The sequence below is a fragment of the Caretta caretta genome, chromosome 9 (genome assembly GCF_965140235.1).
Source record: "Caretta caretta isolate rCarCar2 chromosome 9, rCarCar1.hap1, whole genome shotgun sequence".
Classification (NCBI taxonomy): Eukaryota; Metazoa; Chordata; order Testudines; family Cheloniidae; genus Caretta; species Caretta caretta.
In genome coordinates this window covers 7,829,282-7,855,158 of record NC_134214.1, presented here as the reverse complement: position 1 = coordinate 7,855,158, position 25,877 = coordinate 7,829,282, and the positions used below count along the sequence as shown (strand labels likewise).

Below are 25,877 nucleotides of genomic sequence, written 5' to 3'. Positions count from 1 at the left end.
CTGAAGTGCAGGAGTTCTAATCAGGTAAACTGTTCTCCAGCTCCTATCTTAGATGGTGGTATTGCTGGACATGGTTGAACAATTATCCCAATTCCATATTGGGCTGATTTCACATCTGCATATTATAGGCATACTTGGATCCTGTTGAGAAATAAAGCTATTACATAAGTCTCTTCATTAGACTACGTATGAGCCCTGCTCAGGCTTGTGCCATGATCAGAGACATCTGTTCAAAGTCAAACAGAGGAGAGAGGTCATTGTTTACACCAGGATGTTTTTAATCACTCCCTGAATTAAATATTGGCAGATATAGAAAGTTCATATATCAGCTATTTCCCCCAACATTTACAAGACTGGGTTCCGTGATGCCAGAAGCCGAGGGCCTTCATGCACAGTCCTGGCAACTGACCCTGTGAGTTCTCAAGTTTGCCCCCTTCCCAACATCCATCTTTAAGAGGCAGCATTTTCTGACCCGCCCTCCCGCACAGATCAATGTCCCCTCATTTAGAATATGTGGCATCATCCAAAAAAACCTTGAGTGGGCAGCTTCAATGTATTCCCCTCACAGAATTTATTCCAGATCCCTCCTAAAAGGACAGTGGCATGGTCAGCATGCTTAACATATGACCTGCCTATTAAGGGTCAGCTGATCTGCTCCATTCTTGGGGGAGAACAGGGGCGGGAAGTGGCACAATGACATTTACAAGAATGCTGCTCCCGAGGGCTCTATTACCTGCATGGAGGAGGATGCAGTAGAGGGATGGATGGAAAGGACACATTCACTCCTGCTGCATACCCATGCATTACCCTGCAGTTGCTGACCCATAGATTTTTTCCCCCCAAAGGAGAAAAGCAAAGCTAGCTTTTAAAAAATAAATAAATAAATAAAACACCTGGTTTGAGCTAGTGTGTCTGTCGCTAGCATGGGAAGCAGGATGAGAGAACATCTGGTGTCACAGCTTGCATGCTCAGAACCATGCAAATCCCTGAACCAGGGGCCTTAACAAGAGTCAGGCATCTTGTTCCCTTTTACAAGTTAAAATAAAACCTCACCCAAAGAGCCAGCAACTAAGGTGACAGAGAAGGTAGGTCATATCTGGGGCATAATCCTCTATACAGTACTTTATTTACAGTACTTTATTCACTAAGTGTGTTTCTGTTATTAGCTAGCCCTCCGTGAGGTAGGAGAGTGAGTATTAGCCCCACTTTACAGAAAGGGAAAGACGCAGAAAGGTTACATGGTTTTGCTATGATCACAGTGCAAGTCCATGTCAGACCCAAGATTTTAACTAGCCAGGTGTGCCTGATGGTAAGAGGTTCTCCCTCCTCGAAAGACAGCACAAGTGCCTCTTTTCATTCCAGGCTGCCAAATGCCTTGGGCTTCCTTTGACAACTGTGCCTTCCCCTGCCAAAGGAGTTCCTGAGGCCCAACCCTGTGCTTAGATCACTAAGCCATGTCTGTCCACCTGCCCTGCCAGTGTCCCTTCAGAAGGGGCTCTCCACAAGTGAGTGGGAATGAATTGTCCATTGGCCTCTTTACAGCTCCAGGAACGTCAGTAACTCCCAATAACCAGGCCATATGACCACATTTACACAAACCAGAAATGGTTCAAACCCCAAGAGTTAGATTTACATGGAATTCGTACGTATTTGCCTGTCACCTCTACATTAGGAGTGAGTGGCTCCCTCCCAACGGATAGCTTATAATACATCACAGACAGGCCACAGAAGGATCTCGGACATAAGTGTCCTGCTTTTCCCTTGTGGGTCTCATGCTGTGCTGTGACTATCCCGCGTAAGATGCCATTTCCGGGGCTGGGAATACACAACAATTAACGCTGGGACTGTCAGTCACTTGGATTTCAGGTCCCACACCTACGCCCCCTGCACTGACATTGCTCTTGCTCTGCCCCCCTTGCCAGGCAAAGCCTGGCCAGTAAGAGATCCCTCCCTCCTCCTCTAAGGGCGGCAGGAGTGCCTCTTCTCATGGCAGGGGCCAGGTCAGTCTTGGTCGCCCTCGGACGACTCTTCTTCCGCCTCCTTCAGCCACTGGATGAACTTTTGAAGCTGCAGGGACAATGAAATGTTGTGAGGAAAAATAAACCCCGGAAAACACCTACTTTAATGAGACAACTGCAGTTTCTTGGCATTTGACCACCTCCACATTAGATGGGGGGGCCGAGGAACAAGGAAAACAGACATAAAAATGGACACTTAAATCCAAGTGGTGTGGGCAGTACAGACTCTTTGGAACCCCCAAAGGAGGCCTCATGGCCAAGGTACCCCCAAAACCCTAATAAAAAGAGGCAAAGTCTGCTTGGGAGAAGGGAAGTTTGGACCCAGAGTTGTTCCATCAAGGGCTCATGAGAAGGAGGCATGACAGCTCCACCTAATTTTCAAGCCCATAAGAGGGGCAGTGCAAGGAAAGCTGCTGCTAGGAGAAACCTACTCCCTGACGGGCTGCTGAGGGTATGTACTTTGCTCATTTTGCCTTCTGAACCCTGTTTAAATAAGCAGCTCCAGGCACGGACAGGTTTTTGTAAAGGGAGTTGACTTCATGTGGGCTCTAAACTAAGCAGATCTGGTCTTTTCCTCAAAGAGGGTTTTCCTTCTGTACTGTTTGTGGGAAAGGCTTTGGAACTGGGCTTGGCCACATCCAGGTACAGAGTTCCTACTGATGGAGAGGAGCTTTATGCTTGTTGCAGCACAAGCCAGTTATAGAAGAGCTATTCTGATATCAAGCCGCTCAGCAGAGCCAGTGCTCAGCGAACCACGCAAATGGATGAGGAGAGAGAGCCAGGTACAGCAGCTTCAAAGGAAACATGTAAGGAGTGATAGTTCATTTCCGTGAAGCCCATTTCAAGTAGTTGCCTAGCTTAGAGAGGCTTCTTCATTACTCAGAGCATAGGGTGCTCCCAGCAGGTTCTCGAACACCTGTCAGTAAACATCTCCCTCTCCCACTACCTCATCCTTCACCCCAATCAGAACACTCTGGTTATCGCAGAAGAACATGGCAGAAAGCCAGGCTGAGCTGCCGTAAGCCAATGCATTGTGTGTTTCATTACCTGCCCTGCTGAGAGCCCAGCTTTACCAGAACCACCCCTGCCCCAAGGCTGACTGCAGGTGCTAGTGAATCCCTCCAGGACTCGAACTTACCTGCTGGTTTTTACGAAGCTGCCTGCCCTTATCAGATGCATCCCGCTGAGAAAACCAGAAGAGAATCATCTCCTCTGCCAGGATTTCCAGCTGGTAAAAGGTCATCAGCACCTGGACCAATCAGAAAACCATAAATGGGGCAACAGAACAGGCAGTTCTTCTGGGACTGGTTCACTTAATAGCCAAAGGCTGTGTATGACAATCTGGGACGCCCACCGCAAGCCTCAGTGGGCGAGAACAGGGTGTATATCATTGGGCTTTTATTGTCCCCAATACCAACACTTTCCCTGCTGACACTGAGCCCCTGACGTGAGGTAGCTCTGATGCACCCAAGGTCCAAATCACAGCTCCCCTCACGGCTTTCAACTCCAAGGATGCAGGGAGGGGTATTTAGGAGTTGAAAGCAACGAAGGACCCCAAGGGAGCTCCACAAAGTCATCTTCCGCTCCTTGGTAAAGTACACTAACAACAACCACCGAAAGGGATCTTTCAGGAACCCCTTGTGTCCGCAGATCCAGATGCACATAATTCTGGCAGCTGCAGTAGGGAAGAGCACTAACTCTGGTTGTCCTAACCAGCCAGTCCTAACTCTGGTCGTCACATCTGCAACTCAACCCCACATGGCCTTTGCTAAACAGTGCCTTATAGTGGGCGTCAAATGCAATTGAACATTTGTAGAATCAAGCTCTTGCTGGACACCATGATGAGAGGAGGATGCTAATGCACTCTCGCTTGGGGGGACCTCATCACCCCTCTGTGCGCGGCCTGATGAGACACTTTGCAGTCAGTCTCCTCACAGCAGAGGACTGATAAAAGCTGGGCTACATGTGCCAGGTCCAGTAATGAAGTGTCATTTCAACTCCTGGCCACCAGGGAAAGCCAGGCTAGAACAATGGATACATGCCAAACAATCTCTGTCATTCAAGGACACGTTGGCTTACTGAGCTGAAGGCTTTTGGCATCAGTCCAGGCTAAGTGCTCATGCCATGAGGCAGAGGCACTGGTACCATGAGATAAGATTCCTCCTTATTGGGGAACCAAGGTGTAGGCGGGTTTTCAGGACAGCTCTCTTCTTGAAGTGACGGGTGTAATGCTGTGCAGGCACTTGCAGAGGAACTATTCAAGGAAAGATTTCTAATTGGGGAGTTTAGCTGCAATTTTAGATGGCAGAAATAATCCATTAACACAGAGGGAGCGCGTGTGTGTGTGAGACGTGGGTTTAACACTTTCCAAGACTGACACCTACAGTGGAAAAGCAGATCAGCCACACGCCACCTTCATTTTGTTCATTGATTTCCACCCAGTTCAGCCTGAATAGGAAATCCCACCCTCTTTCCAGCCTTGCCTATCTCCCATCTTTAAGTGTGACAAAAGCCATTTTATACCCCCTCGCTTTTGGGTCCAAGGTGGTGGGTTTGGGTGCCTTCAGAGTGTGAAACTGGCTTCTCCTCCACTACAGCACCATGGAAGGGGTCCCTCTGGGTTAGATAGCTGCTAGATAGCAGCTCCAGATTTCATGTCAACCAGTATTCCTCCATAGCAGGGCTCAGAGGCCTGGACAGATGCAGAGGAGAGATTTTAATCATGTTCATAGATGTTCTTTCACCCACCCTTCCCAACAGTCACACTAGCTTTCCTTTCCTGATAGATGACAAGCTGATGGCACCAACAAACCACAATTCACCACTGAGCTAGTGGAAGAAGAAGTCCTTGCTGCTGTGAGGAACTTACTTTGGCTATGGATGTGTGGAGGCCATCATGTTCCAGGAAGAACTCCTCAATGGCAGATAAGGCGTCCAAGTGATCTGATGCCCGCTTTATGTAGTTCTTAAACACCGGGGACCAGTTCTTCAACAGCTGCAGGAGGAATTAGGGTAAAGAACAAATGCTCTTGGATTATGAGACCTTTAAACACAGATAATGTGCATGTTCAATGCAGTTCCTCAGTGGGAACAGACTGGTCTGGGGAAGCAAAGCACTGTAGAAAGCCACTCGCTCATCACTCAGACCACCTAATTACATACACAACACCTTCCCCAAGAGCTGAGTGATGTTAAGGGGGCAGCTGGGGTTATAGCACAGGACTAAGAGGTGACAAGGCCACTTGTGTGTCTGTGTTTTCCTGTCTGTAGCATGAAGATGACGTGTAACTATCTTGCTGAAGTGCTTTAGGAGTTATGGATAGAGTGCTAGGTATCACAAATGAGTTCATGGGAGCAGGGAACTCAAAGGATGTCACTTCACAGCAGACAATGGCGAACAGAGGTACATCACTGAGACTGGGACATGATCACTCCGCAGAGCAGCTAGAGAAGGTCTAACTGAAAAGGAGTAACTCTTAAAAACAGAGCAAAGACTTAAGTTATGTCTACACTAGAGACCTTACAGCAGCGCTGCTGTACGGTCTCCTGGGTAGCTGCTCTGTGCTGACGGGAGAGAGCTCCCTCGTCGGCATCATTCAATCAACGAGCGGCAGTGCTGTGTCGGCAGGAGACCCAGCGCTGTCCACACTGACACATCTGTCGGTGTAACTTATGTCGGTCAGGGTGGTGTTTTTTCACACTCTTGAGTGACAAAAGTTTTACCAATGAAAGTGCTACTGTAGACACAGCCTTAGTAACTGTACCCTGCACTGTCTGTCCCCTTTAGCTGAGCCCAGACAGACACAGCAAAATGGGCTGCCTCCAGAACAAATGCACCATAAGAGATGTTCCCAAAGGCTCAGTCTCCATTTGCTTGTGTTTGTCTGGAAGCTTCGTAGGACACTGCAGCAGCTACTAGAATCTGTTACAGGTAAAGGGGAGGAGAGATGAGAAGCAGGAAGCTGTCACATTACTGGCTGATCCCTCCCCAAGGTTTATTTTTCATTAAACCTTTCGCATAGTGATTTTGTGCTGCATTTCTAGCTAAGAAACGGGAAAGTGGATGCTGCCTAATGGGGGTCTGGGCTTGGGGAGGAAAACTCGAGGGCAATGCAGGAGGTGCGCATCCTGATCCCAAACCACAAGATCTTTTACAGCAGGGGTTCTCAAGCTTTTTCCTTCCGAGGCCCCCCACAACATGCTATAAAAACTCCAGGGCTCAGTGGCAGGCAGGGGAGCTCCAGACTTCTGCCACCAGGCAGGTGGAGTGGGCCCTTGGGGCTTCAGTCCCATAGTTGTGCCACAGCTTCGGGCTCCAACCCCACAGCTCTGGCTTCAGCCCCAAAGGGGGAGCTGGGGCTCTCCGTGGCTCTACTCCCAGTTTCAGCTGCACGGGGGTGCCAGGGCGCAGGCTTCTGCTGCAGGGCCCCACAGCCCCCAGAAACCAGCTCACAGACCCCTTGTTGAGAACCAATGATTTATAGCACTAGAATAAGAGAACAACTGAACACGAAGTTGCCTGATAGTGTGATGAGCCAGGGGGTGCAGCTCCCATTAACATGCTGTGGGAAGCAGGATGTTTATGTCAGTGAAAAGAAAAGGAGTACTTGTGGCACCTTAGAGACTAACCAATTTATTTGAGCGTGAGCTACAGCTCACTTCATCGGATGCATACTGTGGAAAGTGTAGAAGATCTTTTTATACACACAAAGCATGAAAAAACACCTCCTCCCACCCCACTCTCCTGCTGGTAATAGCTTATCTAAAGTGACCACTCTCCTTACAATGTGTATGTGCCAGCAAGGCCCCTCTGCCATGTACATTGGTCAAACTGGACAGTCTCTACGTAAAAGAATAAATGGACACAAATCAGATGTCAAGAATTATAACATTCATGAACCAGTCGGAGAACACTTCAATCTCTCTGGTCACGCAATCACAGACATGAAAGTTGCGATATTACAACAAAAAAACTTCAAATCCAGACTCCAGCGAGAAACTGCAGAATTGGAATTCATTTGCAAATTGGATACTATTAATTTAGGCTTGAATAGAGACTGGGAGTGGCTAAGTCATTGTGCAAGGTAGCCTATTTCCCCTTGTTTTTTCCTACCCACCCCCTCAGACATTCTTGTTAAACCCTGGATTTGTGCTTGATTATCATACACATTGTAAGGAGAGTGATCACTTTAGATAAGCTATTACCAACAGGAGAGTGGGTTTGGTGGGGGGGAGGGAGAGAAAACCTGGATTTGTGTTGGAAATGGCCCAACTTGATTATCATACACATTGTAAGGAGAGTGATCACTTTAGATAAGCTATTACCAGCAGGAGAGTGGGGTGGGGGGGGAGGTATTTTTTCATGCTTTGTGTGTATAAAAAGATCTTCTACACTTTCCACAGTATGCATCCGATGAAGTGAGCTGTAGCTCACGAAAGCTTATGCTCAAATAAATTGGTTAGTCTCTAAGGTGCCACAATTACTCCTTTTCTTTTTGCGAATACAGACTAACACGGCTGTTACTCTGAAATAAGTCAGTGAGTTCAGTTTCTTTTTACAAGGGTTAATTTAAAAAGAGAGAAACCAATGGCTAAGTTCCCCTGCATGCCCATGGAGCTACACGCACTCTTTTACCATGCTCCAGGGATAGCAGCTCCCTCAGAGAATGAATGGGTCTGCCCACTGAGTGGAGATGACACAGCAGCAATAGGGATTTCTCAGGAGCTTTGGGCAAAGACCTCCCACAGCCATATTCCTGGCTAATCAATACTCACTTCTCCCATCAACTCCTGGGAGGAAGCACCTTTGCCAGCTGGAAAGCTCAGACCTCTTCATTGTCACTGTGACACTGGCAGACCAGGTGCCAGTTCATGCCAAGGCCCTTTAGGCCTCACTGAACACTGACAAATGCAGAGCAGGAAATCAGTCTGGCTCACCTGTGTGTAGGATTGTTAAGACAGGTATTGGACTTATTTCAATGTGTAGAGCGTTTAGACTTTATGAAATGCTTGTATGTTGCCACATACATTAATCTCACTTATAATCTCTATATCCCATGCTACAAGGTAATACTTAAGAGTTTGTTTTATAATTGTAAAATGTTTGTTCTGAAACTACATAACTTACCAAACAGGAAAAAAAACTTCACCTAATGCAAAATGCTGGATTCCTACAGAAGGCGTTGTCTCCTGCCTATCAGGAAGGACTACTGAATCCAAATGGGCCATTGTGGAACAAAGACTTTCCCCCACAGCCCTGAAGAGGGTAAGTGCCCAATCCCTCATCCCATCACAGCCTGAATGCTGGGGGAAGGGAATAAAAATACCTGTTGAGCCAAATGTATTATTCCTTTGCTGCTTGAATTTTGAGGGGCAAGGATTTCTAAGCATATGCAAGGAATCCCCAGCTGTTTTGCCTGGATTAGCCCTAAAGCAGTGGTTCTCAACCAGGGGTCCAGAGCCCCCTGGGGGTCCCTGAGCAGGTTTCAAGGGGTCTGCCAAGCATGGCCTGCATTAAACTTGCTAGAGCCCAGGGCAGAAAGCCGAAGCCCCATCACACAGGACTGCGGCCTGGGCACCGAGCCCCACCACCCGGGACTGAAGCCCAAGCCAGAGTAACTTAGTTTTGCGGTGCTCCCTTTGGCGTGGGGCCCTAGGCAACTGCCCTGCTTGCTACCCCCTGACACTGGCCATGGCTTTTACATACAGAAAACCAGTTGCCGTGGTATAGCCGAGCCATGGAGTTTTTATAGCATGGTTTGGCCGGGGGGGGGGGGGGGGACGACGATGACTCAGAAAGAGAAAGGTTGAGAACCCCTGCCCTAAAGGATACAGAGAGTCTGCTTACTATAGAAGTTGCTGTTACCTTTTGAAAACCGACTAACTCGTGTGTGGATGATTACTTGCTTTAACCTTGTAAATAAGAGTCATTTATTTTTCCTAGTTAATAAACCTTTAGTTAGTTTATTACAGGATTGGCTACAAGTCTTTGGTCAGAGATCTAAAAATGCAAATTGACCTGTGGTAGTGACTGGTCCTTTAGGATTGGGAGTAACCTGAATATTTTGTAATTTTTGATGTAAAGTGACCATCCATCACAGAGTCCATCTTGCCTGGGTGGCAAGATAGAGTGGAATGCCCAAGGTGACTGTCTGAGACTCCATATAAGGCCGTATAGTGCCTGAGGAGTTTACACGTGTTACTTGGTTGGTGAAATCGAAGTATTTTGAACTCACAACCAGTTTGGGGTTTGTGCCCTGCTTCTTAGCAGTCTGCTCTGAGCTTTGTATTCTCACTCCTGAGCCCCTCCAGGCAGCATGACAGCCACACAGGGGACCCTGGGCAAGTTTCCAAGCCTGCAAAGGCTGTGAATACAGAGCACCCAGAGCAATTCCCAAGGCATAAGGCAACACTGAATGGCTCCGGAGTGCCACATTCCATCTCCTCTGCTGGTGGCAAAGTTTACTACAAAAAGAAAAGGAGTACTTGTGGCACCTCAATTTATTTGAGCATAAGCTTTCGTGAGCTACAGCTCACTTCATCGGATGCATCTGATGAAGTGAGCTGTAGCTCACGAAAGCTTATGCTCAAATAAATTGGTTAGTTTCTAAGGTGCCACAAGTACTCCTTTTCTTTTTGCAAATACAGACTAACACAGTTGCTACTCTGAAACCAAAGTTTACTACGACGGAACACGTTCGGGTCTTTGTGACTTCAAGCATCCAGCAGGGGGAAGGAGAGGAGATAGCGTGGGAAATACAAGTAGGATGATTTGTATATTATATCAACGACGATTGGCTCACAGGACAATATCTGTAATAGTGCACAAGGGTAGAGTGGTCCTGATGTTGCAGCTTCACAACTTAAGGCGCTACTGTACTACAAACAATCATCATCGTGGTTTTCTGATCATTTTCCCTCATTGCAAAGCTAATGGAAAAACCATGGGCTCAGCCCCATCCTCGTCCACCAGCTCCTCTGACAGGATGCTGCCGTGACGCTTCCATGTCTCTCACTTGCTGGACCAGCAGCTCACTGCAGGATCCAGCCAGGAGTGGCGCTGTATCTTATTCAAACTAGGATCCCAAACAGCAGCAGACTTCAGGCATCCAACTCTCCAGTTGTGTTGCTTTCCACATACAAGGAGAGTCTAGCATCTGCTCCAGTGTGCGCCCCAGTACTCCACTTTCGTTAGGGTACCTTCTGGCCACGAGGAATGGTACATTTTCAATTAAACCTTACAAGGAGAACTGAATTAGTATGAACTGAATTGTTCAACTGCTGCACATTTCCAACAGAAGGCATCTCCCAAAACTGAACTAAGTCACATGTCTGGATCCATCTGGGGAAATGTCTTTTCCCCCACCCTCCCCACCCCACACAATCACACTGCCCCACAGAAAACACAGGAGCTGCCCATTGTTGCTGCCCATATCCCACAAGAGGCAGAACAATCCAAATCAACCCTTTGCAACTAGGAGCCAGACTTGCTTCTTCTAAAACATGCATCATTGCAAGCACTAAAGGGTCACTCAGTCCAACACACACACGCATCAGAGGCCACAGCAGAAAAAGCAGGAACCTGTCCACCTCCTCCAAACTGAGACCAGAGGTCCTGGAACAAGCTCTCACTGAGGGTCAGCAGGTAACATGGCAGCCCGTTTTACACAGCCACATACACCCAGGGCCTTTCTAGGGGTGAAGCAGTGCCCTGCATCTTACTCAGAGGCAGCCAGGTCCTGCCTCTGTCTCTGCAGTGGACACTGGAAAAGTTACCAGTATTAGATCTGTACTGCAGGCAAGTAGTACTCCTGGTGACTGACCAATAGGACTGTTCCTCTTTTGGATCTATTCTCTAAGGAAGGGATAATATTTCCAGTCCTCACGCACAGGAGACAGAAAGCAGCATATGCTACTTAAACAAAAAAGTCTCTTCCAAGCCAGACACCCAGCTGAGCTTTGTCAAGTGGAGTTAACATTGTTGATAATTTTATTGCTTTAGGAGAATCAAGGGAGGCTCATGAGCCAGCAAGTTCCTTGAATTCCCGACAGGCCAGTCCCTAGGCTCAATGATCCTACAGCCAGCAGGTGGCTGGAGGACCCAGACCCACTCCTATGCACCAGGAGAGAAGTCCCAAGAAAGAACAGATAAGAAGTAGTCTTAATTTTCCATTCCCCTATCTTTTAGCTGCTGCTGAAGCCTCCTGCTCTCTGGCTTTCTTGACTCTCATGTCCCTCCAGCCTCACCAAAATGTACTTTCTCAGGCTCTTTATTTCTTTGTCTTCACTTTCAAGATTGTACCATTCTGAACCGACCTGTATCTTGCCTGCTGGCACAAACTGAAGCCCTGTGCGCTATTGAGTCCTTCTCCCACAAGTGCCTGCCCCACTTACTGCCATGCTGTTGTGTACACTGGGAATGTTCTCCCTGCTTCCGCAGGCCATGCAGCCTCCCAGCTCCTTCAGATCCCACTTCTGAACCCCACACTCCAATGCCACTTTACTGGAAGGGTGTGTCCAGTGCAAAAACCAAGAGACTGCCAAGTGCATAACTCTCCATCCCACCCCCAGCCCTCTTCTAAGGTTCATGTTCAAGTATGGTGCTCAGCACAAAGGGGAACATCCATCTGTTGTTCCTGTAATAGGGCCTGAGATTAGTCTGATTTAACTCCGGGGCAGGGACCAGGGCTCCTCTCTCTAAAACACCATGTCACAGTCAATAACAGAAAATATACGCAAACTGAAAGGAGGGGGGAGGTATACTCACAGGTATCAGCATTACACAGTAGTGTTGGGGGTCTAACTCCGTGCCCAGCTGCTGCAATGGGAACTCCATGACCACCTTACTGAGCACCTGCATCACCTCCTTCAGGCCAATGTTATAGGCATATCTGTAAGGGAAAGGGGAGGGGTTGTCAGACTGACACACCTTCTACAACCATAAATCTGTGCAATCTGGCATCCTGCCTCCAGCCATGGCAAACCACTGAAGTCTTTTCTTCTATTGCAGGACAGGAACTTCTAAGAATTCAATTCAATTTTAACTTCCCAGCCCTGGGCCCAAGTCTTTTTTTTAAAAAAACAACATGCTTAGTGTACACATGCAGTCAGAAACACACCTGCATTGCAATGGGTCTCATGAAAGACCACATTCCTGAAGACCAAGTTTCAGAATGTAACATGCTGCCTGGACAGGGACAGCACACTCACATTTACTGGTATGATGCAGGAATATGATGGGGAAAACAAGAGAAACAGACTTGTACTTGAGAAGTGGTAGGTAGAACACACCCAGTTAGACCCTGCGCTCCAACCCTCACCAATTTGATAGCTTTCAATGTGAGATAAGCATTACTTTCATCACCCCTACACAGACCCGGGAGACAAACCAGGTCCACTGCCATCTGTGCTCAGGAAAAAGTCAATTGGTTTGTCTGTGTCTCTAGTTTATAGTCTGCTCCCAGTAGAGAGAAGACTTTAATGAGGCCCAGCGGGTTTGTTCTGCCTAATTATTCTCAGTGACAGCAGACAGTGGAAGGTGAATTCTAAAGCATGGACAAGCTGAGGTTACCTAAGCATGTTAGCAGTGGAGATGCTAACAAGAGCAGACCAGAATATCACGAAGGCTAAAACCCACGAGCTGTTGTGTAAATAAGGTGGAAATGCCACACCACACACAGATTCTTGGCTCTGGACTTGCTGGTTGAACGTTGCAATGTATGGAAAGCAGCAACACCCTGGGTAAACTAACGTGTGGCTGGTGTTCTCCCATTCCCTTCATAGGCACCCAATGGATATTCAGTCCCTAGACCAAGAGTTCATGGAACAACAGCTAATGCTAGCTGGGGAGGTTATGGAGCGAGAGCACTCTCTTCATCGCCTCATGTCACTATCTTCAATTATCACTGTCTCTTAAGCCCGACTGCTGAAGAAACTAACTGGATACTGATCGCCACATGGGCTAGTCACATGGTTCCCTTTCAAACCTCTTAGCATCATGCTCATTCGACAAAAGACACTTCAGAGTCAGGCACTGCAGCCCCAGGTGGAGCACTTACTTGAGAGAGTTGATTTCCAAGACCAGATTATCACAGGAGATGTTCTCCTCTTCACCCCTCTGCAAGGTACCCAGAACCTCATTCTGGAAAACTGTCACCAATGAAAGAATAGGCCATTAGATAGGAGAGGGAGAAGTCCAGCACACAGCACCTCTCACTTCAGAGAAACCAGCCCCATGACAGGAGCAGGGACAAGCCTACTAAACAGCTCCTCATTTCCCCTCCATAACCCAACACATGCCCACAGTTATTCCACCTGTAAGTAACTGCAGAGTACGAGTAAAAGTAAAGACCTGACAGATCCCACCAATTTCATCCTTAGGCACCAGTACAGGACTGTCTCCTACTGCACCACGTGTTCTCCAGGGTTGTATGCAGACCTGTTTTAAACGATTCAGGCAACAGGGCTTCTACAACTCCCTTGACAGGCTATTCCATGACCTAAGGGCTCATCTACGTGGAAAGTTATACTGGTATAAGCTAGGGGGGACTTTAAACTCATATGGCAAGACTGGCATAACTCCCTAAGTGGATGCACTTAAACTGAAAAATAGCCACTCATACCAGAACAACAAACTCTTTCCAAGTCACATAGGCTAAACTGAAAAAGCACTCATACCAAACTAAGAGTGCCACATGGGGCGTAATTCCAGTGTAACTACATTGGCTTAACTATACCAGTAAAACTTTCCCATGTTGACAAGTACTAACACATCTTGTGGCTTCTTGGATGTGCAGCAGGGGGAGAATTACCACAATAAGCTGCTATGGAAAGGGAACAGTCTCTGACAAAGACAGCCTCAAACAACCTTTGGTCAGGAAGAGCAAAAGTCCTTCTCAACCTTCCCACCTGGGCCCCTGTGCATGTACTAACCAGCCAACGGCACGGAAGAGAATATCAAATAACTATAACAGGAACAAGAGAAATGCTGGCCAGGAAGATTGGGGGTCTCTCTGAAGAGGGAGGCGTGAGATGGAGCAAGGCAGGAACTTTCAGTGCACACAGTTACAACAGCACAGGGCTCACCCCACTACCCACAAGGTCAGGGCCCTTCCCTGCCCCTCACAGAATTCCCTCTAGGCCCAGGCCTCTCACCTTTCACGTCATCCAGCTGAGGAGAAACAGTCCGACTGTCTGGTTGCTCAGAGCCCAGGCTCAGGTCACTCTCTGTCTCACTCTCTTCCTCTAGATTCAAGGTGGGGCCTGATAAACACAGGAAAATGTAACCTTTTAAGTGGCAACCCCGAAAGCAGAGGAGCTGCAGTAATTCCCCAACTGACAAAGCTGGAATCCAGGCAGGTTTGAACAAGCTATCCTTGTATGGGATTTGCTACTTACAGATCCAGACATCCACAACCATTGAATGGGTCCTGCCACTAACATGACTGGGCTTTGCTAGATCCCTAGAATCAGGCAGCACAGGTCAGTGATTAAAGCAAAAGCATCCCTCCCAGCCAAACTGCTCACTCGTTGCAAGGCAAGGAATGCCAGCAGCATGGGACTCTCACTTGAGCTGGAACCTTGCAGAAAAACAGATGCAGCCTCTGAGAATTTCAGCTGCCCTTTTTTTTTTTTTAGCTCTCTTCAATAAAATGTATCTAGCCTTTATGGCTGGGAAGGAAGTTTTCCAAACATGTCCTTAGCAGAACTGGGGGAATGACATCTGCCTGTGTCTGGAGGCAGTCTGAAACAAGGGCTCCAAGAGGGATGGGATTTCCCCATTCAGCTGGAATGTCAGATTTCTAACCCAAGGTTGTTCCTCCCACTCCCTCTTCTCCAGGGTTTTGTCTAATCTGAGTTTTGACATCTCAGTAATGGACTTCACACCACTTTATTTGGGGAGACTTCCTCAGCCTGGTTCAACACATCACCTTCGATGACCTTAGATACTAATTATTATTTGTATTACTACAGCATCTTGGATCCCCTGTGATGGACCAGGACCCGCCTGTGCTAGGCGCCGCACAAACACAGAACAAAAAGATGATCCCTGCCCGTTATTAATGTCCCACTCAGCAACTCGCTGAAATCGTGTACATGCGTTTCCACTCCCAGCAGTCTACATCAAACCTTTCCTCACCCCAAAGACTCTGTCTCTGTTCTTCCTCATCCGCTTCATTCTCATCATCTGCTTTCCAGAGGTAACCTCTGCCCTCTGACCCCACCTCTGCTTTATTATAACCTGAAAGAAGAAGATGGCATTTAGAAGGAAGGAAGCACACCGGGACAGCCAACCAACCTGAAATGGATTGGCCTCTAGTGGGGGACTGAGGGTAGGGTCAGAATGACCTGCACCAAGCTGTGTCCCAAATACTTAACCCACGGGGGGAGGGCTGGGTCTCCCATCCATGAATACAGGGTGCTGCTCTCATTAACCTAGCCCAGTAGAAGACGACCATACTGTTCTTTCATCTCGCCCTATAGCAGCATGGCCTGGCTGGCTCGACACACTGACTCTCACACTGAATCCTACACAAGTGGGGACTGACAGAACCAATATCCCATGGGGGAGGAGGATTAAGATCCAGGTACTCCCTGGGGTGCAGTGGAAGAGAAATGAGGGCCAGATGTCTTGTCATCTGTCCTGAATTGAGTAACTGTTCAAGCTGTAGCCTGTCATCTATAGAGAGCTCCTACCCCAAGACAAGCGTCCACAGATCTTTATGATGAAACAGGAGGTTGGATGCTAGAGAGGGCAGGTAGTCACCTGTTATTTGACTTGACTATTAGCTTGGTATACTGGATATCCCTCTTTCCGCACTAAAGGGGCACAGATGCCAAGTTTAACATAAGACTTTTGCTACCAGCTTTGCATTTCAGCAAATTGGGACCACAGGCTGGTCCCAGAGGATGAAGCCCCACAAAAGACGGGACCCAAGTGCTCAACAAAAGCTCATGCACCTTTCAGCTTCACTTTGTTCTCCTCCTTGTTCACTCCAGAATCATCACTGAACTCATCATCGTCCTCCTCCTCCTCATCTGGTGAGTGCAGCGAGATCACTGTGCCCGCAGGGAGGCTGATTTTAGGACCCACCACCACCTAAAAATAAAGGACGTACACATTTCTATAAGGAACAGAAGCACAGCTCCCTCCACTGCCACCTCTCATTCCCCTCCTGTCCCCCCCCCCGCCCCGAGGAGCCGAGGGCTGCCTCAAAGAGTCTCTCCTGGAACTGCTTAACATTGAAACATATTTGGAAATATTAGCGGTGCCTGGGCATGTAGCCTGCTAAATAAAACAAACTCCTTGCAGAAGGGACAAGGTGAAGGCAGTAGCCTATGCCCCAACCAGAAAAAAAGGCCTGGAGCACCCCTCAATCTAGCTGCTGGCTAGGTCCTCTCAGTTTCATACATTCAATGAGCAAGTCTAATAGCTCTCCAAGGGCATGTGGAGAACCTTGCAACTCACCTGGGAAGTCAGGACGCAGTGAGGATTTAATTTGACCTTCTCCTTCACTTCAGCCTCATCGCAGACAATAGACTGCCAGATCTCCACGCGGTCTGCTATGTGGACACCATTCCAGAGGAATGCTCCATCCAGGATAACTTCATCCCCTATTAAACGCCACCACAAAGATGCTGAGCAGGGCAGATCACAGCTCTCACCCCGGGCTAGCACTTTCCCAATGCTGAATGCACCAGAGAGTATCCAACCCATTAGCTCCAGAACTAGAGGGTACCCTTGTGGCTCAGTGAAGGTTAGACGTCATGGCAGAGCCAGCCTCAGATTTCAGCAGCCACTCCTTAGGCTAAGCCAGGGAAAATAAACTGAGTTAAGGTTTCTGTAGAGATTCAGCAAATGCTGCAGTACCAACAGGCCTCCCACCTACAGTAATTCAGCAAACCAGGGAAAAATGAGACCAGCGGAGCTGTATTCAAGGCCATGAAGCTGGGACACTAGGAGGTTCATGGGGATGAGCATGGGATACAGAGATTTTCATCTCTAGAATACTGGTCTGAGACAAGCCCAGTAAGTTATTGTCTTAACATATGTACACGACCCCTCTTTCTTTTTCCTGCGTGCCAAGTGCCCTCCCTCTCACTTAGCTTGCACTCCTCACTATACTCCCTGCTGTGGCATTAGCTCCCACCACACAGGCCTGGACCTCTTTAAAAATTAAACACTCAAAAACTGTACAATATATACTAGCTTAACTATTTGTAACTCCCCTCCTTCCACTTTGGTTTCCCTAATAATCCCATTTCACCCACTGCCTCCACTCCTCTCCTCCCACAAAAAGTACCTTCGATCAGAACTGAATTCACTATAATTCCAAACTACATCAGGCTTCTCCTCCCCACACCTCCCATTTATGGCACTCACCTATTTTGCAGTTTTGACCGACGACACTGTTGGTAATGGAGCAGTTGCTGCCAATGACCGTCCCCTGCCCAATGAGGACGTTCTCGTCCAGCACGCTGCCGTGGCCCAGGCTCACCTCTGCCCCTCGGTAGATGTTGTGCTTGGAATGGGTATAGCTCTGTGTCTCATCATCAGTGAAGTTCATCTCTGGAGTCATAGGATAAACCCAGCGCCGGATGATATCGGAACACACAGCCTCGTACATCAGCAGGTTGGACACACGGGCACCATACTCCTCTGCTGTCACATGCATATGGATCTGGTTCCCCAGGACCTGGGAAACAGTCAGAAGCGTGTCAAGGGATTCTTTGCAGAGGAAGGCTCCCTGCAGCTTAGCAGGGTTCTATGCCATGTTAAATGTCACCCACACACTTTCCCTCCACAACCCACCCCTCTTCTTTGCACTCTTGCTTCCATAAAGACGCCTCTGCTACCATATTCACTAACCAGCCTTTTCAGACACGAAGGGCATTGCTTCTATGACACACTCAGACCCCAGTGACCTAAATCACATCCCAAGTACTCCCAAACTCCAGCCTCCCAAATGCATTACAAGCCACAGTCACTATCACCCCAGTGGCTTTAGGAAGGCATCTCATTTGCACAAGCCTGCTCATTTGTTTCCAAAGACACCCACTACAGAACCAATATGATTAGCGAGGACTGGTATACAAGGAGATGCTTCAGGTCGGGGTGAGGGACATTGGCAGAGCTATATGGGAGGTGGTGGAATGGGAAAACAAGGGTGGTCTTCAAGTCAAGACCCAGGGGCATCAGCAGAGCTCCGTGGAGGCAGCTAGCATACATCTGCTGACATGACGCCTATCTCTAGCCAGGACTTTCAGATCCCCTATAATTGCTGAAATTCAACCAAACAGTAAGTCTGGAAAGAAGAAAGGTCAAGAGCAATAAAGTTTTGTTATCGTTATTTGTATTATGGCAGTGTCCAAAGGCCCCAAACAGGATCACAGCCCCACTGTGATGGGTGGTGCCAAACTCAGGAGACAGTCCTTGCTCTGAAGAGCATAATGTAAAACATGGCACCATGTTGGTGAAGCAGTAAAGGCTGTGTCAGTTTCTAATTTAACAAGACCAAGCCTTCATATTTCCTTCCGCATACAAGCTAAACCAGGAGCTGAGAGCAGGTGCTGTTGTGAATCGCAGGAGATCTAGTTCCTAGTTTAACAGAGAACTGTTCCCAGCTCCCCAAGAACTTCCAGTGCCTATCACAACTTAGAACATGTTACAGCCCAGCACGCACAACTCGCTGCACTGACATGGAAACACCTCATCCCAGACAGCACACAAAAAGGTCCCAGCCACCCACTGAAAAGATAAGGGATAAGCCAAAGGCCCCTCTCGGGTCAGACAGAAGTGGGTCTCCCGCAATACCCCTCCTTACCTCCTCATTCACCAGCAGGCCACGCACAAAGTCATCCCGAGTCTGATAATCAAAGTTATCTGTGAACAACTCAGCCACCTGGAGACAATGTGAGGGCAAAACTCAGAGGACATTGCCAGGACAGACCAGTTATTAACCCCGACCAGCCCCTCCCAGGGAGCTCAGGAAAGTACAACACAAGACGACACTGCTCTTGTCCTTCTCCTACTGGCATGAGAAAGGCTCAATCTCTTCCATGGGAGGTGCTGGGGCTTCCCATATCCCCTTCCATAGTGAACATTAGTAGAGTCTGGCTTTCAGAAGGGGTGGGATATTAATTCCAGCTGGTTGGCCCAGTCTAACTTTGTAATTTTGCTTAGCATGAAAGACTGAAGATCAGTTCTCCTCCTGACAGTGGAAGAACAGTTACTGAATCTAGGACATAGCAGGGAACACCCTGAACATTATTACCAACAAGGTACCAGCCAGCAAGAACTGACACTTCACTTGGTCCCCTGCCCCCAGAGATGCCATCTCTGCTATTGCAGCCTGTAACAAGCTCAGCAAGATCAGTTACTTTTCACCTTGTTTAATCTTGGACTAGTTCCTCCATTCATCTCAGACATGGACACACACAGAGGCGCTTCCTTTTGGACCTGTTTCCTCAGCAACAGACACCAGACGCTGAGAGTGCTGGGGCAGCCCAAGAAAGTATCATACTTCCTGTGTCCATGACATGCCCCATGCATGCAAAGTAGCAAAGAATGGGACCGGGGCTCTGGAATCCACTCTATGCTGTAACAATGCAGTGTGCTTCTACCATGTGAGCAGCACTAAACCAGCTACTCAGAACACTTCAGCCCTCCAGAACTACAGCAACCCACCTGTGGGGAGCAGATGCTGATATGGCAGTCCAGCAAGTCATGGCGCACCTCAACCGTCTCAATATTGCTCTGGAACAAGCTCTGGAAAGAGAAGAGAACACAGGACAGCTTGAGTGCTTCTCACGTGGGAGTCAATCCAGAACACCTCTGCACCAGCTGAGGACAACATACTAAGAATGCACTTCAATTGGTTGGAAATCTGGAGAACACTCCACAAGTCACGGCCAGTCACACACACTGCATGTACCATGGGAAAGCGAAAGCGCTTCAGCTCCTGGGTTCTTTGGTAGTGCAGGACACGGTTCGTAGTGCTGTCCATAGCAAGGATGATGTCATCCTCCTGGCACCTAGCACGGTGACCTGGTGAGGACTCTTTGAAAATCATCGTCATCACAGACACGTTCTTGTCCAGCTTACGGCGCATCCTAAACAGGAAAGGAAGAGTTTAAACAATGCCTCTGAAAAAGTGACACCAACAAGCTTGAACAAGCCAGGCCGGTGCGCCTTCTCTCCAGTCACCCACCTGTGCTCCTCCAGAGCTGTGGAAATATTGATGTTGGACACCACATCTCCAGAGACGAGGAGGAAATCAGAGCGGACTAGGGACTTGGCATCGACGTCCCTTAGCACATCACCAAGAGAGCGGTACAGGTCTGAGGTCACAATGCGCACCTTGTTGGGAGAGGTGCAGCGGCACCATTTGGACTTACTGGAGGGGAAGAAAACAGGCCAGAAGGAATGAAAAGGATGATCTTCTACCTTAGGCTAGAATATGGTGCTCCAGTGTGAGGGGTTGTCTGTCCACACATATAAGAAGCAACCATGTTATGATGGCTGGCCCACTGTCACATTTAACCATAGTTATTTCTGTAGCACAGACAAAAGAGGGTAATGCTCTGAGACGATAGCTTAGAGGACAATGACTTTCTTGTGGGCAAGATCTTCTGTAGAGATTCGTAAAAGAAGGGGAAAGACACGAAGCATTTATGCAAAATCAAAGAGAAGAATTTTAACCTGTAGGCAACAGCTGAAACAGGGAAGAGATGAAGCTGTATACTCCTCTTTAGCACACAAGCCTACAGATTATGGAAGCTAAGAACATTGTGTAGCAGAGAGTTGACCCCAGCCTGCTAAGTGCACTTAAAAGTGTTACAGAGCAAGGCCATGACTCCTCAGTGAAAGCCAGTAGTTTAAGGACCATCAGGTATACAGTGTTATTAAATATCTAACCAGGAAAGTTCTGCCTTTAAATACGAAAAAAGAAGACAGTCAAGACCTTCATGTATGCAGTCCTCAGAGAGATATAGCCCACTTACACTGCTACCCACATCCTGCTCTCCAATGGAAGAAATGTTCTCTCTTCACATGTTATTTACCCTGCTGTATTCTCAGCTATTAGCAACAGCTGGTGAATAAGGACATGCAACAAGTATGCTCCCAGGACCAGCAGAAGCTGCTAAAGAGACATTGCTCAAATTATCTCCTCGGGACAATAATGGGAGTAGCATCCAGCTTTCATTAGCCAAAGGGGTCACTGTGATATAAGACCTTGGAAAACATTCCTTTACAGTGAGCCTCAAAGGAAGATGAGGTGTTCCTTACTGTAAATGCTCCTTTATCTCAGCAGACTTCCAGCAGCAGAAGACAAAGGTTTCTTCCACTCCAGTTGCAGTTAGGAACTCCAGGGTGTAGTCAATCATGGCCACGTTTGCCAGAGGAAGGAGAACCTAGGGAAACAGGACAGAGTTAGCTGAACCAACACTGTACACCAAACAAGGTCAGCGACAAGCCAGCTGCAGGAAAGACGACTCAGCCGTGTTGGAGTAATACGGTCACGACTCCTTGTCTCATGCTCTAACCATTAGAAAAAAAATGCCAGACATGAGAGATGAAGCCACAGGAACAATGGTCTTCAGAACAAAATTTAAAAAAACAATTTTTTTTTTTTTTAAAAAACCACAGAACACTTATGCAGGTAATGTCAATACATTCCATCAACTGGAGAGTCAAGTGTTTTCTTGAAGGTAATTTACAACTGAAGGATCACTTATCAATTGTTTTGTATCCATCATTTTCAAAAAGCATCTTTTTCTGACAGTGAGATTAAAATGAAAGAGGATAACTGTTCAACCCCAACTGAGGTACTGCTGTCTCCTATAGCACCAGAGCCTTAAGATTTGGGCAATTAAAGTACTCTCTTCTTTCATTTGCTGATGATTTCATGGGAAACATTGTTGCTGCTCTGGGCAGTGGCTTAGCCTCTTCCCCATTTACCACAAAGGCATTTGTCCCTCCCGTGAGAAAGGCAGCTGCAGTTCCTATATCGTCACTAGCAAATGCAAAGCAAACAACCATAATGCTCTCTAGTCCCCAGTGTTATAACTGTTGTAGTTTGGATTTCTGGTTTATTTTTCCTCATTGTGGGGGTCAAAAAACCCCAAAACATTCCCACAGAAATAGCTGGTATGTATACACTATGTAGAGTCAAAATCTTTTCACACACTCCCCCTATTTATGACTTACTATAATTCCCCAGGGTCTAGACTGCAAGAGGGCTACAGGAACATTTATTGGCAATGTAGTTCCCTCAAATGAAGCACTATCTTTCATTCACACCCAGGAGAGGCAGCACAAGATAAGAAAACAAACAGCTGCTGTTACTGCATTTGAAAATATTCCCTCCAAATTGTGCACTTCGAACATGTTGTATGTATTAGCTATTACTGTCACCCTTGTCTTCTCCCTCTCCACATTGTGTTCTACCAACCTGTCATGTCTTGTCTGTAGTTAAGACTGTAAGAGCTTTGGGGCAGGGAATATTTTGTTTTAAATTTGTACAGTACTCAGCACAATGGGAATTGTGCTATAACTGAGGCCTCAGCATGCTACTGTAATACAAATAAGACTATTCAAAATAGTTTCAGAGCTGAGTTTGTCATTCTTCACCCACTCTCCTTTCAACAGTTCAGAAATTAATGCAGTGAAATCCTTCACCCCCATCACTCTCCTTTCTCTTTCAGAGTTGAAAGGTGTGCTTTTTGATCTGGAAAAAGGGGGCACAACATGACATCAGTCACATTAACCACTGGACTCCCGTTAGATTGCCTCATTTGAAAGCCTCCTCCATTCATCATAAACTGATCTTACAAGATATTATACATCAGTGTGTGCTCTACAGGTCTCTTTCCTCTCAAGCAGTTTCTTGCTGTATTTGGGTACTTTGCTTCTTAATATACTAAAATCCCTAAGTAAGGATTTAAAAAGAAATTCACAGATTCACCAAATATAAAGCAAGATAAATTTAATCCAGTCACTCCTGTATTGAGCCCAATGACTTGTGTATGGCTAAAGCAGGTCTTCTAAAAAGGGATCCAGTCTTGATTTTAAGACATCAAGAGATGGAGAAGCCACCAGCTCCCTTGGCAGTTTGTTCGAATAGTTTATCACCCTCACTGTTAATGTGTGCCTTATTTCTCATTTTTATTTCTCTAGCTTCAACTTCCAGACATTGGTTCTTGTTCTGCTTCTCTCCTCTAGATGAAAGAGCCCTGTGAATGTGCTTATATGCTGTAATCAAGACACCTCTCAGTCTTCTTTTTGATAAACTAAACTTCAATCAACTAAAATTGTCTCCCATAGGTTCCAAAGGGACGCTAACAAATATTTTCTTGTTGGAAGATGTCATGGCAGCTTTCACCTCCAAGACCTGTCACTCCACCAGGAAGATCAAATGGGAGATGGTAATAGCATGCTTTGCATAGCAGGGCCTCTCCAGAACTCTGTATGAGCCTGGACACTTTCAGCACATGATGCAACATCTCTTTATTTAGCTATTTTATTAACTCACAGTGGCAATTAGTCCTTCGCTGGTAAACTACCAATTTCTTGTTCTTCTAGCAAAGCCAGTTAGATTGCTATCAGAGATGCAGAATGAGTGTTCCGGAAACATATTCTATTAAGGTACGTAAGGCCTAATCTACAATGGCAGCGCTTTAATGTGGCTTGTGTGGCCGCAGCGCTGGGAGAAAGTGTTCTAAAAAACCCACCCTCATGAGGGGCATAGCTACCAGAGCTGGGAGCGCAGCTCCAGGTGCTGGTCCACTGTCTACACTGGCGCTGTACAGCGCTGAAACTTGCTGCGCTGGGGGGGGGGTGTTCACCCCCCGAGCAAGAAAGTTGCAGCGCTATAAATTGCCAGCATAGAGAAGGCCTAAGAAACAACCAGATTGGAGAATAGTGGGCGCTTTATACTTGCATATAACAAATCAGTATCTCCCCCCCATCACATGCTGTTCCCAGAGAATACCACAAACAGGTATCTCTCAAATTGTTGTCAAAGACCTTTAGGGATACTCCCTATCCTTCCCCCTGGGTATATCAGTACAATTACCCCCCATTTTACAGACAGGGCAGTTGAGGCTTGGATTGCAGAAGGCTTGGGTTGGCCCAGGTTCCACAGCAAAGCAAGGAAAGCGCCAGGAACAGAACCCACGAGTCCTGCCCTCTGATCCCCTGCAGTTCCCTGGGGCTCTCCGGGGCGGGGTCGCCTTCCTCTGCAGCTTTTGGGGGGTTCGGGAGGATTTTTCCCACAGGATCAAGCTGGCTGAGGCAGCAGAGTTGGAAGAGAAATCAGAGCTGAAATGTGGGCTAGATCCCGGGAGGGGATGGGGAATTCTGCCTTCCCGATTTGCCCTTCCACCGGGGCGGGAGAGGGGAGGGGGCCAGTCTCTCCAGCTGGGGGGAGGTCCCAGTCGGTCTCTCGGGCGGGGCGGGGGAAGGGTCCCGGATTCTCCGGCGGGGAGGTAGGTCTGGAGTCTCCGGCTGCGGCGGGAAGGGGTCCCGGCCGGCCCCGGTCTCTCCGGCTGCGGCGGGAAGGGGTCCCGGCCGGTCTGTCTCACCCGGGGCCGGTCCTTAGAGACGGGGAAGAAGCGGCGATTGAAGCTGTCCGCGACCAGCACGGCCTGCAGCGGGGGTGGCGGCTCCTCCTGCGGGTCCGGCCCCCGGGCCCCTCCAGGTCCGGCTCCCCGCCTCCCAGAGCCCCGGGCCGCCATCATCCGCCTCCTCAGGCACGCACGCGGCCCCTCAGCCGCGTCCGCTTCCGGGCTGCCCCGGGTTCGGATTCCGGAAGGAGACGGCGCCTCGGCGAGGACACACCGCCCCGCGCAGAATGCGAAGGGGGACTCCTGACACGCATGCGCGTGTTCTGGCTGGGTGCCCCTCAGGCAGGCTGCGCACGTGCGCTAGGGGCACCACGTGGGCAGGCCTCCTGGGCCCTGGAGGTGTGCGGGCAGCGCCTGGAGTGAGTGGGCGCTGCTGTTCGCCTGGCTGCTCCTCCTGGCTGTGTGGAAGCCTCCAGCCCAGCCCAGCTGGGGCTGCCTTGGCCATGGCCGTGCTGGCTGCTTGCAGGGCATGTCCCCCAGGGCAAGGCCAGGCTGCCTTGGTGCAGCCTCCAGCTCAGCAGGTCCCTGCCAAAGGGGTGTTGTGATTTTCCTCAGTTTCCTCTCAGGGCCTCTCTTGGGGACCTCTCTATTTAACCACAGTGGTGCCAACTCTGGTGATTTTGTCGTGAGTCTCCTGATCACTGTTGTTTTCCTTAGAGCTCCAGCGGGTCTGTGTGGATTTCAGCCTTCATTCTTCAAGGCAAAGTAAGTTTCTAGCCCTGGTGGCTGTGGAGGAAGCTTCAAAATGTGACGCCAGTGCACGTTAGAAAGCAAAAGGCAAATAAAAAGAACGCTACAGCCATTACTCTTGCATAACTTCCTGATTTGAGAGCTAATCTCATGCTTTTTGGTGTGCCTGACTCATGACTTTTGAACATAAGGGGTTGGCAGTACTGTGACCACCATATAGGAGGAAGTTGCGCTGTATGTGCTGGGCTATGAAATGCAAACCGTACTGTCGGTGTGCGATGGAAAAGGGAGCACCCCAAAATAAAGGTGTGTGTTTATACACACGCACGTGGACACAGACACACGTGTACATACTGGTGTACAGTCAGTGCTACCTCAAGGCTCATTCATAAAACTGAAGGCTTGTGTATGCCGTGGAGGGCTTTGTTCTGGATTTCTTTCAAATGGGCTATCTATGTTTATGTTAGAGAAGGCAGGTCAAAGAAGTGCACCTTGCACTTGGAGCGGAAGATGGTGAGATTTGTGATGGTCCTTAGTTCCTCG

At 48.2% G+C, this 25,877-nt stretch overlaps 1 protein-coding gene across 1 annotated transcript; it reads right to left on the bottom strand.

Annotated features, from left to right (window-relative positions):
* Nucleotides 1-257: 257 nt before the first annotated feature.
* EIF2B5 (eukaryotic translation initiation factor 2B subunit epsilon) lies at nt 258-24,816 on the bottom strand. The gene is made up of 16 exons (XM_048864107.2): nt 24,603-24,816; nt 21,307-21,431; nt 20,228-20,413; nt 19,952-20,129; nt 19,705-19,785; nt 18,842-18,919; nt 17,401-17,713; nt 16,486-16,631; nt 15,978-16,116; nt 15,157-15,258; nt 14,172-14,279; nt 13,076-13,166; nt 11,785-11,908; nt 4,888-5,013; nt 3,157-3,267; nt 258-2,067 (listed from the first exon to the last, which is right to left on the bottom strand). The coding sequence occupies exons 1-16, from the start codon at nt 24,756-24,758 to the stop codon at nt 2,002-2,004; spliced, it is 2,130 nt and encodes a 709-aa protein (XP_048720064.2). The 5' UTR covers nt 24,759-24,816; the 3' UTR covers nt 258-2,001.
* Between the last annotated feature and the right edge of the window lie 1,061 nt (nt 24,817-25,877).